Source organism: Trachurus japonicus, chromosome 17, assembly GCF_045865225.1.
Source record: "Trachurus japonicus isolate A0001 chromosome 17, Traja_1.0".
Lineage (NCBI taxonomy): Eukaryota > Metazoa > Chordata > Actinopteri > Carangiformes > Carangidae > Trachurus > Trachurus japonicus.
This window is the reverse complement of record NC_140923.1, coordinates 10,729,212-10,745,797: the sequence shown is the minus strand read 5'-3', so window position 1 is coordinate 10,745,797 and position 16,586 is coordinate 10,729,212. Positions and strand designations below refer to the sequence as shown.

Sequence of the window (16,586 nt, the reverse complement as noted above, 5' to 3'; positions counted from 1 at the left end):
TTCCCTGGCTGCAACACACATCTCTAATTATACTCCAGATATTCCCAGCAGAAAGCCTCAGCGCTCACTTTGTGAAAGAAAAAAAAAACCTTTGGTATATGTATATCCTTTGAATATTTAGCAAAATCGCCTTTTCCCAAATGGCATTTACCGCAGCGTGGGATAAAACACCTTTTTCCCTCCATATGGAGCCTCTTACCTGCCAGAGTCCTCTTCAATCTTCTCAAAGGTGCGAGCCACAGCCAAGTACGGCACTCTGAAATAAAAAATAAATAAATAAAAAAAGAGTGAGTTAGTTTAAAAACAAGTGAAAGCAGCTGCACAACAACAAGTCGACGCATTTCATTTTTTTTAAAACATTCACAGCGTCGGGGGCTGAACTCGGAGCAGCGGACAATTAGCGCAACAGTAGAGCGAGCTTTGATTCTGCTGCGATCAAAACCTCCGTGAAAAGCGCCGGCGAGTAGAACAAAGGTCAGAGCTGCCGCGGTGGGAAAACGGTGTCCTCGCAACTCACTCCGACTTTTTGATGTGTAAAACATTAAAAAAAAAAAGTCGATTAGCGCTCCATATGGTGGAGAGTCGGTCTATTTAAGAACAAAAGCCTCCTAGAGAGAGAGCAAGAGAACTGTAGAGCTTTGTTTAGACGCACTGTGAGATTTAAACACATTTCTTTTTAATATTCTGAAAACTTAAGTCGATATAATAATAATAATAATAATAATAATAATAATAATAATAATAATAATAATAATAATATTATATTAACCAGCATCCACATTTGTTGTTTTTTTTATTTCTCTTTGGAGCAGCAGATGTTTTGTTTTGTTCAGTTTTGTTTGCATAAAGACATTTTCTTGCAGCCAGAGTCTTTAATTAATTATAAAGTCAAGTGTTTTTAAAGGGATAGTTCAACATTTTGGCAAAATGGCCCATTGCCATAATCCCTATAGTCATAGCAGTAGGTTCATTACCTTTAATTGTCGGTGCAAGCTATTTTTAGAACAGCGGAGCAGAGCCGCGAGCTGCTCAGAGCTACGCTATGCTATGACAGAGTTGTTTTCAGGGTAAATACAGAGACTGCTTGCTGAAAAACTGCCCCCGATGGGAACGCACATCAGCGGTTTTGCATGAATTTCCCTCTACAACAACTCTGTCTGGTAACGTTGTGTTATTATCTCATAGCGTGGTGAATGTGCAGGTCACAACTTGTCCACCAGAGCGTTGTGGAGTTGTTGGATTGTGTATTTGATGAGTTTGATGAGGGAAACCAAGAAATCCCATGAGCCTCCGTTCGTAGCGTAGCTCTGAGCAGCTCACGGCTCTGCTCCGCCGTTCTAAAAACAGCTTGCACCGACAATTAAGTTGAGTTGAGTTGAGTACTTTTATTTATTTTAAAGGTAACAAACCTACTGCTATGACTACAGGGATTATGGCAAAATGTTGAACTATCCCTTTAATTAATTGTAAAGTAAACGCACCATTTAGATGCAGTAAACTCAAACATGACTGTCCACATGGTCGAGTCTGAGTCTGGTTTAAGCGTAAGGTTCGTGATTTTTCTGTCGTGGCCTTGATGTGAAATTCCACTATTTTTTCATGACTTTCCAAGTCTCGAGTCGGAGCGCTTCCCTGAGCTGAAGTTTTTATTTCTTAGCAGTGTCTTGATGTTAAACTCAAGGGGGGCTGCTCGGAGAAAAAAAAGAAAAAAAGGAAAATCTAAATAAAACATCTGACTGGGTCTTCTCACATCAGTGTGGCTCAGTTGGGGGAAAAACAAAACACCACTAATAAAGACAACGGCGACTTGTCACCACTGTTGCATCTCAAATCTTCCCTGTTTTGGTGGTTTTGGATTAGCTTTGGGCCTTTTTATCTTTATTTGACAGTCGGACCTTGAGGTGGTGTTGGTGGTGGCAAAAACAAACCTGCTGCAATATTTCCCGTCCACACTGACATCTTAAGCTTTATAATTACCTTAATTGTCAAACTTAATGACAATCGATCGGACGACACCCTGTCAAAAAAGACGAGCCGTGACATCTGGATTCACTTTAGGGTCTTAATCTCCTCTACAGGATGAGAAAGATTTAAAATTAACACCAATAAATAAACTTGTTTATCCTCCCACTGTCCACTTAGAGTCATTAATGTGTCAGAAACCTTTCCCTGGTCGACACCTCGTCACCCTGAGACAGAAACATGTTGTTTCCGTCCCGTCGGTGTGAACGGAGTAAAGACTTTACACGCATTGACCCTTTATGGAGAAAATAAAAACACTTTTTCTCACTCTCTCTCTTGTTTCTCCATTTTCTTTATTCTCTCATGTTGAGGTTGGATTCAGCTGTTGAGTAGCTTTTTGGGTTTTTTTCCTCTCTTAAAATGAAAATCTTTTCTCTTGGAGACAGTTTGACAGCAGTAGTGATGTGTAAAGGAAGGTGTTTTGAAAAAGAATTACTCTCAGGAAGAAAATATTAAAAACAACTCCACATGATGGGTTGGATGGATTATTGTCATATTTCTTTTTAATCTAACAATGAAAACAAAGGAGTATTTTTTTGTTTTTTTGGATCTAACGGTATTATCTTTTTGAAATGATGCTAGATTATCCCCCTACAAAAGGTGATGAATTTTTCATTTTTCATTAATTATTGTTTCACACGTCCATGTTGTATGCAGCTTCTTTTATTTTGCTCCTTCTTGTTTTAGAAAAGGGGAAATAAAACAAAAAGTAGAGTATTGAGGAAATGCTGCTTCAATGTCATGGCTGTCTGCGAAACTCTGACAATAATAAAAAATATATATATATATATTTTTGGAGGGAAAGATTTCTATAAAGCAGCACTTTCTAACGTCGTCACTCCAGCAGAAGACTTTAAACTTCATGATGTTCCTTTATATTCTGCTGCCAATGGGAATCCACAAAGACATTTTATTATTACTAATTCAAATTCAGTCTTCTGGTTCCCATTTCTGCATCTTACTGGTGAGATGAGTCGTAGAGTTCTTAATTTCAACCAGAGCTCGACTTGAGTAAGCCTGACGCGACGGGTCGGGTCGGTTTGGGACGACTAATTAAGTTAATTGGGCGGTCGGGCTTGAATCATTTAATATGAACTATGTGTATATAGTATATTTTTCATTATATATAACAACTTGCAACTGCCTAATGACACCTAATCTGTGTATGAGAGAGAGAGAGAGAGAGCGAGCACTTCATCAGCACACACACACACACAGGGTATACTATACAGTATAAATGTATATATACTTTTTATTTTATTTGTATATTTGATTCTGTGAGTTGTATTTGTTTTGTTTCATTGATTCTTTGGCAACATAGTTGTCGTAACATTCATGCCAACAAAGCAAATTTGAATTTGAATTTAAAGTAGATAACAGCGGCACGGCCGTTTCGGCTAATGCTGTGTTCAAGGCAGGCTTTTGAAACCGTAAGTTACAGCTTCAAGTCACAACTACGACTTGGTAGCGTTCCAGGTAACCCGTAGCTCGTGTTTTTACCGTCCTGTTGTCTGTGAAAGTTCCCTATAACGGCCACTCGTAACTTCCGACCCGTGAACTCGTACCAGATCGAACTGGTATGACTTCACAGGAAGGAAAAACACAAAGTACGAGTTTCCTTGAACGCACCATGAGTTAGCAGCCCCCGCCCTTGTCAGGCATCAATTGGTCCTCGTGCTACGTCACCACATTCACGCGCATCCCTTGGCTGCACACACAGCCCTTCATGCCGTTCTCTCCCCTCATTGGATAACACTTGTATCCCACAAGGAAAATTTTCTCCTCGGGTTACAGCAGAGCAGAGTGACGGAGAGACTCGTGTTTAGGCTGAAATACTTCATGTAAGTGATTGCTGACGGAAAATAGGACTATTTAGGACTTATATTAACAAAAACATTCCACTGCTATCTGCTTTAAGAGAGAAAGAGAGAAAGAAAGAAAGAAAGAAAGAAAGAAAGAAAGAAAGAAAGAAAGAAAGAAAGAAAGAAAGAAAGAAAGAAAGAAAGAAAGAAAGAAAGAAAAGTTTTTATCTGTTAAGATTATTTCATTCATTATTCAATGTTCTGTTGTTGAAGTTTGGTTATTAGTTTTTGATCAAGTGTTTGAGTTGGATTTGAAGTCTTGTCTGCTGTGTGTGTGTGTGTGTGTGTGTGTGTGTGTGGGGTGGGGGGTGTTATCCCGATTCTTATATTGGAAGCCCAAGAAAGTACCAGAGAAGTCTTCAGTTAAAATGTAGTAGAATTTACTCAGGTCACAGATAAAGTACATCAGCGCTGGACTCGGAGTGACTCGGAGCTCTCGGAGGATCTCTGCCAGGAGCGAGCCCTGATTTCAGGAAACTAGGGCTGTCCCGATCATCATATTTTGATAATCGAAGCTTCGCGGACATAAAATCGATCAAAATCGAAGCTACGACGACCGGGGTGTGTGTGCGATCGTAGCAGAAATAATGAAAGTGATGGCAAACAAACACTGCATTATCTCCAAAATCAGGCAGGTTTCCAGGACGCCAAGTAGCTTAATCATTGTAATGGAACAATTGCCGATGAGAACCGGTGTCAAAAAGGAAAAAAAAAAAAAAAAATCGATCACGGACTTCATGATCGATTACCATGGCAACGAACGAAGCTTCGAAGCTTTGATTTTTTTGGGTCAGCCCTACAGGAAATGGTTCATATTTATCTTCTTGAGCTGGGCCTGCCCCGTACAGAGGTTGGATCTGACAGTAGGGCCATAATAATTTAGCAAGAAGAATATGCAAACTATAAAAATAAAGAATTCGATTCTGACTAAAGAAATTAATAATAAAACTAAAAACACGATGTGCTGAGCTGTGAAGTGTGAGCGAAGTTCAGTCAGCGTTCAGCTGCAGGAAAAGTGTTGACGGCTCATTAAATGCAGCGCTACATGATGCAAAATGGTTGCTCCCCCCCCCCCCCCAGGCTGACGTTGAGGCCTGTTTTGGCGATATTATATTGGGACATGATTGATTGGTTGACATTAAAGGAAAATTCCGGTCATTTTTGACCCCTAAATCGTTGTCCTGATGGTCACCCAGTGTTGGGGGGAGTAAAGAACGCGACTAAAATTGATGCAGGCAAACCAGAGTTACACCATGGCCAGAGTTGGGCTGTCTGAGGTGAGTGGCTACATGCAAAAACACAAAGTTTACACTGTTTGTACTCTACACTATATGAGTTCAGTGGTGTCTCTAAGGATTCCAGTCATGTACCAGAGATATCTGATTGTTTTTTGAGAGTTTGTTGTGGTTGAAAAAATTGCCCCCATAGTTTAGCGCCGTCTAGCCATGGTGCAACTCTGGTTTGCCTGCATCAATTTTAGTTGTGCTTTTTGCTCCCCCCCAACACTGGGTGACCATCAGGACAATGATTTAGGGGTCAAAAATGACCGGGATTCTCCTTTAAGTGATTAAAGATACTGTATTTGAGCCAGGGAAGCCAGACTGCTGAGGCGCACAGGGGGGATCATTTCGGCTTTGGGTTGAATCTTTGGGCTCGTTGAGATCTTTAATGAGTAGGGCGAGTACAGGGTTCCTACAGCTTAAGCCAAGTTAAATTTAAGACTTTTTAAGACTTTTTTAAAGCCACTGAAAGCCAATGAAATTTAAGACCGACTTTCATAATAAACACAAATGCAGAAAAAAGAAAAAAAAACACCACATCAATTACATAGGGTTAGGGACAATTTTACCCACTTTCCTATGTGATCCAAGGTAAAGTGACTGCTACATGAACATTGGATTGTGTCTCTTTCCAGCTGTCCTTTCAAAATAAATGCATAAAAAGCCAGAAAAAAAAAAAACACTGACTCGGGAGCTGGTGGCGGCGAAAAATTTAGCGTTGACGGCCGCCACTAACTTCTCTACGTCGAAATGTTACCAATTATTTTGAGATTTGAGACTAATTACAACCATAAAATACAACTTACCGTGTGTTAACATTTAAGACTTTTGAAAAAATTGATTTAAGACATTTTAATGCCAATTAAGGCCTTGTTTTTAGATTAATGAATTCAATGCCTTTTAAGACTTTTTAAGGATCCGTAAGAACCCTGGAGTAAAGAGTAAGGGGGCTCCACTTACTTCTGGCCCTGCTTCCAGCAGGCGTGGTCCACGGGGTGATACCCCGGCCGGGACGGATTGTAGTCTGTTGGTCCAGAACTGGGCTCGCTGTAGGGGAAAAAAAAAAAACCAGAACGACGACAATGAGGAGAAAACAGAGCAAATTAGTCTCCAACCGAACGGCGGTGACAGCTGTTACACTCACTGCAGCTGACTCACAACTCTTTGTAGACAGAAAGTCGTGCACACCATTATCATAACAATGAGACAGTCTGAAATGGAATGAGTGTTTCTGAAGATGTTTTTGAAAGTTGTGGTTGAACTAACAGCGAAGTTCATCCTGAAAGAAGAATACCACTTCTTATTAGGAAAAAGTTCAACGCACTTAGAGGGTGCAATTCCCACTTCACCGATGTTATATAGTTAATTATTCTTGCAAAAACACTCATTAGACAGTCGTATTTGAGTGAAGTAGCGTGCACAATATGTTAAGTGTTTCTTTTGCTCACCGGAGAAGCAGAGTCAAACTAAATATCATTTTCTGAATTCATTACGAGGAGCTGTGAACTCTCCTTTTCATGCCATGCCTATCACTCCTACACTGTCGCACACTGAGGCACTGATAAAAAAATAAATAGTTAGGAGGATGAAAAATGCATTTCCTCTCTTCTGGAGCTAAAAATAGCTTTGTGGATGGAATAGTTAACATGACCTCAAAATGACAAAGCAGTAATACACTACTGCTGCTGCTGCTGCTGCTGCTTTATTCACGTGTAATGAAAGCACTGCACACACCAAAAGCATTATGGTGATGCTAATAATTCATGCTGCCTTAAAGCACATATAGAGTATATGGTACTGTATACATCTGCAGAGGCTGCTCCCTTTTTTAACAAGAGAAAATCAACTCAACATTTCATCTGCAGCCACACAGTCACAGGCCCAGTGGTTCCCCACCTTTTACAACTCACTTTTAAAAACTTTTAAAAAACTGTTTGCAGCCCACATCCAGCACTTTTTATTTTAATGGTAACAATCGTAAACTTTCAGGACTGAGCCGCAACTGGAGGGAACTTAACGTTGTTGTGTTTTTGTCTGTAGTGACTTGTTCGTTCACCAACTGTTATGTCTTGACTCTTTCGTTTTTTGTTTTAATTTTTGAAATGTTTTTAAATCTAAAAGAGTTGAAAAGAGGAATCTTGCACATTGTGTAACTTCTGCAAATGTTTTGGCGACGTTTCGGTTGTATGACCTTCGTCTTGATGCACTGCACTTTAAAGTTGTATTTATTTCATGCTTGTGGTTTTGTATGTACTGTATATATATGTGTACGTGTGCTTTTACTTGAACTGCTCGGTGTGCTCTTGAATTGCCCCTTGGGGATATATAAAGTTTTTTGAATTGAACTGAATTAAATTGAATTCAGGCAAACACCGAAACGTCGCCAAAATTAAATATTAATGCATGTTACACTGTGTGCGGGATTCCTCTTTTTATATAAGTTTCTTCACTTTGAATCTAAAATGGTTAAAAGTTCTTGTTCGGTTTTACTACTGATTTCTCCAGCCCCACAGGTTGGAAAACCACTGTGATGTAGTTAGTGGCTTCTGATATTCTGCAAATGAGGCATTCAGGGAACATCTGTAAATTCTAGTGCTGGATAATAACTTGGCATATAATTCAACTTATAGGAATCACTGGATGTACAAAATATCAAGTGTAAATAAATACAGACCTGGAATAAAACAAAAACAACTTTTCAATTCAACTTTTTTTTCCCCCTGGAGATCCGTGATCATATATTTAAGAGAAAAATATAGTAAAGCCTCAAACTCAAAGTCTGCGAGTGTTGTTAAAGTTGAAGTTGAAGTTCGGACTGAGCCACACCAGAGAACGTGAGTGCAGTGAAAGGCCTCCAGCTGATCTGGACTCTCTAACTCTCCCTCCTCCTCCTCCTCCTCCTCTCCCTCTTCCTCCTCCTCTTCACCCTGCTGCACTTTTTCTTTTTCTTTTTATTCCCTCTCACCCTTTTGTGTCTTTGCTCTCCTCCGCTGAACTCTTCCTCTCTGCACTTGTCTTTTTCTCCCCATCATTCTTCTCTGGTTTCTCCGTCTTCACTGCAGCTTTCCTGGGAGCTGTGTAAAATAAAAGGAAAAATAAATAAATAAAAAATAGACAAATACTGGTGGGAAAGGTGAGGGGTGGGGCGATATTTTTGCCATCTTCTCTAACTGATAAAAGCATAAAACATTTACAGACATGTTTTCTTTTCTTTTTCTCTTTTTCTTTGTGCAAGCACAGAGCTATGCAAATTCCTGCTCACCAAAGAAACTGCTGATGGGGGATTTCTTGGCTGGCTCCTTATCTTTCTGCTCTTTTGCTTCTTTCTGCTTTTTCGCTGTTTGACTTTTCGGGCTCCCTTCTCCCTCTCGCGTGTCCTTTTCAACCACCTCCTCCTCCTCCTCCTCCTCCTTCTTCTTCTTCTTCTTCTTGGCAGCGGCGGGCCCTTTCTCATCATCCGTCTTCTCCTTTGCTTCATTTTTCTTTTCCGCCCCCTCAGCTTTCTTTTCTTTCTCATCAGAGCTCTTTCTCTCCACCTGCTCCTCCTCCTCCTTGGCCTTCTCCGCCGCCGCCGCTTCTTCTTTCTCCTTGTTCTCCAGCTCCTCATCTGGGCTGTTAGCCTCGGTCACTGCCTTTTCAACTTCCTCTTCCTTTGCTCCCTCCTCCATGGGTTCATCGGTGTTCCCTACACAGGGCGAGACAGAAAGGGAGTCGAGTCATTGAAGAGATAAATGCCAGCAAATTTCCTCAGGGCGACTCAGCGCCTTTTTTTTTTGTGTGTGAGCCCACATTTGAAGGTGGTTTTCAAAATAACAGCCTTCTTCAATAAAACGGTGCTGCAGGTTAGGTTTTTGAGGTTTCCCTTTCACCCCCTAGAGACTCAGGTAAGAGAGAAATTACTATTGACAAACTTGTAGCTCTGAGTCTCTGCTGACAGAGCTCGGGGGTCATGATTTCAGCAGACATGAAACTTTAATTTTCTCATCCACGACTTGAAACGACGAGTGGATTGGACCGAGGAATCCAGAAGAAGTCACTTTTGCCATTTCACCAAAACAATTTTAGCAAAGAGACCGAGGGGCTATTTCCCTGTCTGGCTCGATTCTGTGGATACACTTGACAAACACAAGAGGTTTTCTTTCTTTTTTTTTTTTAAAGAAAAAAGCTGCTGACTGTGTGAAAACTCAACAGGTTTCTGCTGAAAAATACGCTGCTGCCTGCTTCTGCACACACATTATTATTATTATCATCATCATCACTACTTTCTCCAGCGATAACATATCATGTCAAATTGTAGATGAGTCGGACAAAGCCGGAGCAGCTCTGGATAAACACACACACACCTGACGTCTATGAGCTTTGCTTCAGCCGAAACCCTTTTCAACCAGCTATATTTTTTGTTACTACCTTGAACTCTGTTTTGTATACTTTTTTTTTTTGATGCTGTGATCGAAATAAACATTCATTCAAATAATACACAAAAAAAAAAGAAGAAAATTGGGGTGGTGGTATTGTGAAATGTGATTTCAGGTCATTTTTGTATTTCATATTAGGATCTTGTGATTTTCGTTGAGTCTTGTACCAAACAAACATGGAGAATGTGATTTGTCGACCACGGCAACACAAAAACCTGCAAGATGAACATTTCTATTGGCCATACTGTGTTTTTAAAGATCTTAAAGATTACTTCATAAGACTGCAGGAGCTGCTTTTTTTTTGCTTTTTTTGCTTGTACACGTTCGTGCACCGTAAGTGCTGTAGTGCTACAGAAATATCAAATCAACATGTTCCAGGTGTGAGGGAACAAGCCTCAACAAAAAACATACTTTTTTTTGCAGTTTCTACACTGAATTCAGTGAAAATGGGGGAAAAAAAACACCATTCCCACTGATATCTTGACTCGTATCCCAAATAATCCCAATTTTCTTTTAAGCAGTGGCGACAGGCGAGCCCAGAGGGAAGCTCACTTCTTACTTCCTGCCATATTCACTCTAATTTTAATCAATGACAGGGTCCAGGAGGTTATGATGCACTACTCAGTGCTTCAAAATAACTCCCATGTTCCCGAATGTAAATGATTATTGACATTAAATGGCATCTATATATTAAGAAATACATGCCTGCCCTACAGGCCTGTAGGTTTGGCCCAGCGCAGTGGGAGAAACACTGCCAATATTATTCTGTCTCTTCATATTCTCTGTCTCTCTCTCTTTTTTTAATTTAACATCAATCCACTGATAATTTAGTTTGAACATGCCAGAGAATACAATAAAACACATGTCACACTCTATCAGACCCAGCGTGACAACTACAAATTGCTTGGTCTGTCCGACCGTCGCTTTTCAATTTACAATTCAACAGGAGAGAAAATTAGCAGAAGGCCTCGTGTGTGAGACGTTCAAGCAAAAACAAAACAAAACACATTTGACACTTCTGGTTTAAAAACATGGTCACTTAACTAATTGACTAATTATTTCAGCGTCGTTACATCTGCACACAACTACAACACATCATGTGAACAAAAGTAAAGGCCGAGCTGCAGGAGCCAGGGAAGTGATAAAAAAAAAAACTGCTGCTTTTTCTGTCGAGACGGTTCACATCAAACCACGATGACGAGTGTCAAGAAACCATCAGGCTACTTAGAAACACCATTATGTCGACCAGGCTTTTTATGTTTGCAATTTCCAAAAAAACGGTTTGCTTTTTGTTTTTTAACCCGCTGACATTTGTATGATGTTGCTTTCACTTTTGAACGAGGTGTTACATAATCCTGTCCTGTGTGAATTTACGAGCGTATTTTCCCATAAAAGGGGGAAATGTTATGTGTCTAACAAAATGTTTAGTGACTGTTTTATTTCACTGTAACTGCTCTGTCTTCTCTCTCCAGCTTTAGTCTGGTGATGCCGACACTGACAGACAAGTGCACGGATCTTGTCCACCATGTTGGATGGCTCATACAGAGGAGATATTTAAGGATTTTTCTTTCGTTTTGGACCTAATAAGATACAATATGGTCATCTGAAGGAGTGTAACACCTAATACTAATAAAATAATTGTCCAATATGAAAGAACCTGTGTAGGAGATATGTTAACCAATCTGAGCACGACACCTAGCATCGCTGAGCATGCAACACGATATGTGACCCGATCCATCAAAATGAGTCACAGTGACCCAAATTTCAAAGTTGAGATACACGCACCCTATACGGTCCCTTGTTGTCATAGATGCACCATTCACTGACCCTCGGAAAGCAGGGAATCTCACAATTCAGATGCTTTTTACAGCTCGTCTCTATCATAAACGGTTCAGAAGTTGTCATGTTTTGTTGACATTTTGTAAAACATGTGCAAGCGTGTACGTTCGGTTTAGCATTGATGCTACGTTCGGTTTAGCATTGATGCTACGCTCTGTTAGCGTTGATGCTACTAGGTTTAGCATCTGTTTCTGTACCCGTCCCTTCTCGTCATAGAGGCAACATTCAATGACCGTCGGAAAGCGGAGAATCCTGCGATTCAGATGCAGTTTACAGCTCGTCTCTATCATGAACGGTTCAGAAGATATTTCATGTTTTGCACCGAAGCAACGCTCATTTTCAGAGGGTTTAAGTTGCAGGTCAACTTTAATCATCATTTACCTGCCTTTTCTCAATTATCTGGACTGTGAAACTTTGGGAGATTTTTTTTTGAATGTCATTGCTTTGAAATTAGGGTAAAAAAATTTTTTTGATTTTCTATGGGTTTTCCACGTTATCAGCTGATTATCTAAAAATAGAACGTTGCAACTTCCGACTCATTTTGATGGAACGGGTCACATATGATCTGTTATTATTCTTTGTCTTTTACCCCCTACCCCTCCCCTTTTTTTATTTTACTTTATGTACTTATTTTATTGTATTGCTGTTGTGCTGTCCTGTTTTATCCTTTGTTAGATTGTTCTTGTGTCGCTTTTTTGTTTGTGTTGTTGCCGTTTTCTTCCCTTTCCTGGAGTGCATGCATTGTATAACATATAAGTTATTTGCTTACTTTCTGTATACAAGTCTCAATATTGTTTCGTAGACTACAACGGCTGCCAGGGCAATACTTAAATTGTGGGAAAACACCTAAAGCCCCTGAACTAAAAGAGTGGATAAACATTATGGTTAAAACAGCTTCATATGAAGTTATGCTCAATAAGATGAATGAATCAAGGCACCAGTTTGGGACTTGTTTTGGACTCACATCACATTGACTGATGAGCCTACAGCTTGAAGACCTTTTCCTGAGTGTATCCAACATGTTGTATGTATCCATCTGTTGCATATGCTCTCCAGCTGTGTAAATGTATCAATATGTCCCCTATATGAACAGTATCAATTATACAGTACTTTTATTTTATTCTAGTTTTGCTATACAACTGATGCTACTACATGTAATGTGCATAAGATGTCTCACAATGTAAAATGTTCTACTGTCAAACACCGGAGATAAAAGACCCTAACGGGTACGCCAGCACTTCCTCCTCCTCCTCGTCAGACAAAGGCAAGAGACACCCAACCAACCAGGGGCTCGTCCAACTAGCAGTAATGTTGCTGCTGGCCGGAGACATCGAACTGAACCCGGGGCCGCACTCCTGGCTGTCCGCCAACACGGACAACAACACTAGCCTCACAACATCCACACAACATCAGCTAGCCCCGCATGCCAGTGAAGCTACCAGCGTGCTAGCGAACCTAGCATTCCAGCTAGCGTCAATGCAGCTAACGCAACCAAATGCAAAAGCTCTGGTGGACCTACTTCACCTGCCCCCCCCGGTGTTTCGACGGGTCCTCAGCATGGCTCCGGCTTCCACATCTTTCGCCGCCGGAGCTGGGAGGCCGACGTCAGCGCTCACCTGGGGCTCAGCATCAACAGCATTAGCCGGACGGCTAGCACCGGGAGCAGCGGCAACACCGACGCGGGCCAGGGAGCCGGGCCCAGCGGCGGCCTCCAGCGGGGTCGCGCTGACGGCCCCCAGCCTAGCAGCTGTGAGGCCGCCGCCAGCGCTCACCTGGGGACCAGCACCAACAGCGCTAGCAGGCCAGCTAGCACCGGGAGCAGCGGCAACACTGACGCGGCCGCCGCCAGCGCTCACCTGGGGACCAGCACCAACAGCGCTAGCAGGCCAGCTAGCACCGGGAGCAGCGGCAACACTGACGCGGGCCAGGGAGCCGGGCCCAGCGGAGGCCTCCAGCGGGGTCGCGCTGACGGCCCCCAGCCTAGCAGCTGTGAGGCCGCCGCCAGCGCTCACCTGGGGACCAGCACCAACAGAGCTAGCCGGACGGCTAGCTCTGGGAGCAGCAGCAACACCAACATCGACGCGGGCCGGGAAACCGGGCCCAGCACCAACAGCACTAGCCAGAGGGAGAACGCCGGGAGCGGGACCAACAGCGCTGGCCGGGGGGCGAGCGCTGGGAGTGGCAACACCGACGTGGACCGGGGAGCCGGCTCCAGCTCCAGGGGCGGCCTCCAGCGGGGTCGCGCTGACGGCCCCCAGCCTAGCAGCTGTGAGGCCGCCGCCAGCGCTCACCTGGGGATCAGCACCAACAACGCTAGCCGGACGGCTAGCACCGGTAGCAGCAGCAACTTCATTACCGACGCAGGCCACGGAACCGGCCCCAGCGGCGGTCTCCAGCGGGGTCGCGCCGACGGCTCCTAGCCTAGCAGCTGTGAGGCCGCCGCCAGCGCTCACCGGGGGCCCAGCACCAACAGGAGTGGGTCCATCAACGCCAGCCGGACGAATAACAACAACAGCACCGGTACCGGCCGGAGAGCAGGCAACACCAGTGCCCTCACCAGCGACCAACCAGCCCACCTCCAGGCAGGGGGCCACGGAGGCCGTCGCCCGCACAGTGGGCCCGATCGCCTCCAAACAGAGCGACCGGACCCCGGCTGTCAGCGGAGCCGCGCCGAAGGCTTTTTGCCCAGCAGCTCACAGTCGGCAGTCACCCCGACACAGAAACCCTGTGTTCAAAAGGCATCGCTCCACCAAATGTTTCCAGACCCTCAACCAAGCCAAAATAGTGTGGGACCCGCAACACAAAGTAAGAGGACTGCTCTGCGGTCATTTAAACATTAGAAGTATGGCCAACAAACGCGAACAGTTAGAAAACCTCCTAATTAACTCAAACATTGACTGCTTGGGACTAACAGAGACTTGGCTCAAACACTCCTCCCCAGAAGCCCTGGTAAAAATGCCAGGCTATAATGTCTTCAGGCAGGACAGAGTCAAAGGTAAGGGTGGGGGGGCCCTACTGTATATCAGAGACACCTTGCAATGTGAACAGATTAAATGGCCAGAGGAAGTACAACTAGAGTGTGTGGGGGTAAAGGTTACATTATCATCTGAGATGTCCTTTATCCTGATCTGTCTGTATCGCCATCCGTCGGCTAAGATCGATTTTTATGATCAGCTAAAATTGGTTTTTAACGTCTGTAATTTTAACAAAGAAGTCATTGTTTTTGGGGACCTGAATATTAACTGGGACGACAAAAAATGTAGAAAAAACCTTAAACAATTAACAGACCAATATAATCTCTCCCAGATTGTACAAGAGGCCACCAGAATCACAAATCATTCTAAAACTAGAATAGATCTGCTGTTTACGAATAAAGTTGAAAGAGTTATCAAAACCTACAACTTCCTAACTGGGATATCAGACCACAACATGATATTCTTTACCAGAAAATTAACAAAACAGCGTCTCGGTAAACCTCCCAGGCCCAAAACATGTATATCTACCATACCTAAAAATCAGGAACAGAACTTTGTCGAAACCCTAAAAAGGGTCGACTGGAGCAACATCACGCAATGCAGGGACCTTGAGACTAGCTGTGACTTATTTCAAACAAAAATAAATGAGGTAGTGAACTCCTTTGCCACTAGAGGGACTTACAAGAAAAGGAAAGGAGTTTCACTACCCTGGATTGATAATACATGTAGAAAACTAATGAAACAAAGAGATCGGTTACTGAAACATTCAATAAACTCTGGTCTAACAACAGACAGACAGAAATTCACGCACATTAGAAATAAGGTTACATACGAACTAAGGAAGGCCAAAGCAAATTTCTTTATTAAAATAATTGAAAATGCAAAAGGAAATGGCAAGAAAGTTTGGCAATACATGAATAAACTAATGGGAAAACAAAGCAACAAAAATGATAAAGAGCTGGAATTAAAAATTGATGGAACACTGGTGAAGGACCCCTTTACCCTAGCCAGTAAACTGAATGATTTTTTTATAAACTCAGTATACGAATTAACAAAATCCTTTAAACCTAAATGTTTAACTAATTTTACTAATAATACACAGCCCATTTTTAAACTAGAAAAAATCACAGAGGCTGATGTAGCAAGAATTATCAGAGCGTTAAAAAGCTCCAAAGCCAAGGATGTGTTTGGACTGGATACAAACTTTTTAAAAACTAACTTACAATCTATAGTCGAACCTATCACACATCTGGTAAACATGTCAATAGAACAAAGCACAGTCCCATCAGCATGGAAAATGGCAACAGTGACACCAGTTTTTAAATCCGGCTCTAGATCTGACATGACCAATTACAGGCCAATCAGCATTCTGCCTGTGATCTCAAAAGTGGCAGAAAAATGGATAGCTGACTTAACCATCAAATATCTAGACAAAAGCCACACCCCCCTGCATCCAATGCAGTTCGGGTTCCGTGCTCGTCACTCTACAGAGTCGGCTAACTGTTTTTTTATTGAGAGGGTAAAGAGTGTGTTGGACAGGAGTTCTTGTGTTGCCGCAGTCTTCTTAGATCTAAGAAAGGCGTTTGACACGGTCAGTCACCAAGTCCTCCTGTCCAAACTAAGTCATTTTAATTTCTCACCCGCAACTCTGCAGTGGTTTAAATCTTACCTGCAGGACAGGAAACAGTGTGTGAGTGTTGCTGGTGTTAAATCTGCCTGTCGTAATTGTCATGTCGGAATACCACAAGGGTCCACTTTAGCGCCGCTGTTGTTCTCCCTCTACATAAATGACCTGCCAGATGTGTGTGGTACTGTATATTCACAGATGTATGCAGACGATGTTGTTATTATAACTCACGGTAAAACTCCAAAAGAGGCTGCACAAGTATTGTCAACTGTACTAACCAGGATCCAAGGCTGGTTGCAGGATTCATGTCTGCTTGTGAACACCAAAAAGACAGTGTGTATGTTCTTTTCCAAGAAACCAGTCAATGCAGAGAGATCGAATGTGTTCTTAGGGAGTGAGGAGCTTGAACTCGTACAACAGTTTAAGTACCTCGGGGTGACATTGGACCCAACCCTTACATTTAAAACTCACATTAAAAAGGTTGTAAACACCATTAAATTCAACCTCCAAAATTACAAACAAATTAGACCTTTCCTAACAACTGGTGCTGCTAAAGCCTACCTACA

The 16,586-nt window shown here is 42.5% G+C and overlaps 1 protein-coding gene across 1 annotated transcript in view; it reads right to left on the bottom strand.

Moving 5' to 3' along the window:
- Positions 1-16,586, bottom strand: part of lig1 (ligase I, DNA, ATP-dependent) — a 106,873-nt gene that overhangs the window by 73,589 nt on the left and 16,698 nt on the right. Inside the window, exons 6-9 of the mRNA XM_085804956.1 lie at positions 8,427-8,849; positions 8,130-8,238; positions 6,125-6,211; positions 200-256 (exon numbers count right to left, since the gene is read on the bottom strand). Of these exons, the coding sequence (XP_085661082.1) occupies positions 200-256; positions 6,125-6,211; positions 8,130-8,238; positions 8,427-8,849 (676 nt within the window). The remainder of the gene's footprint in view (positions 1-199; positions 257-6,124; positions 6,212-8,129; positions 8,239-8,426; positions 8,850-16,586) is intronic.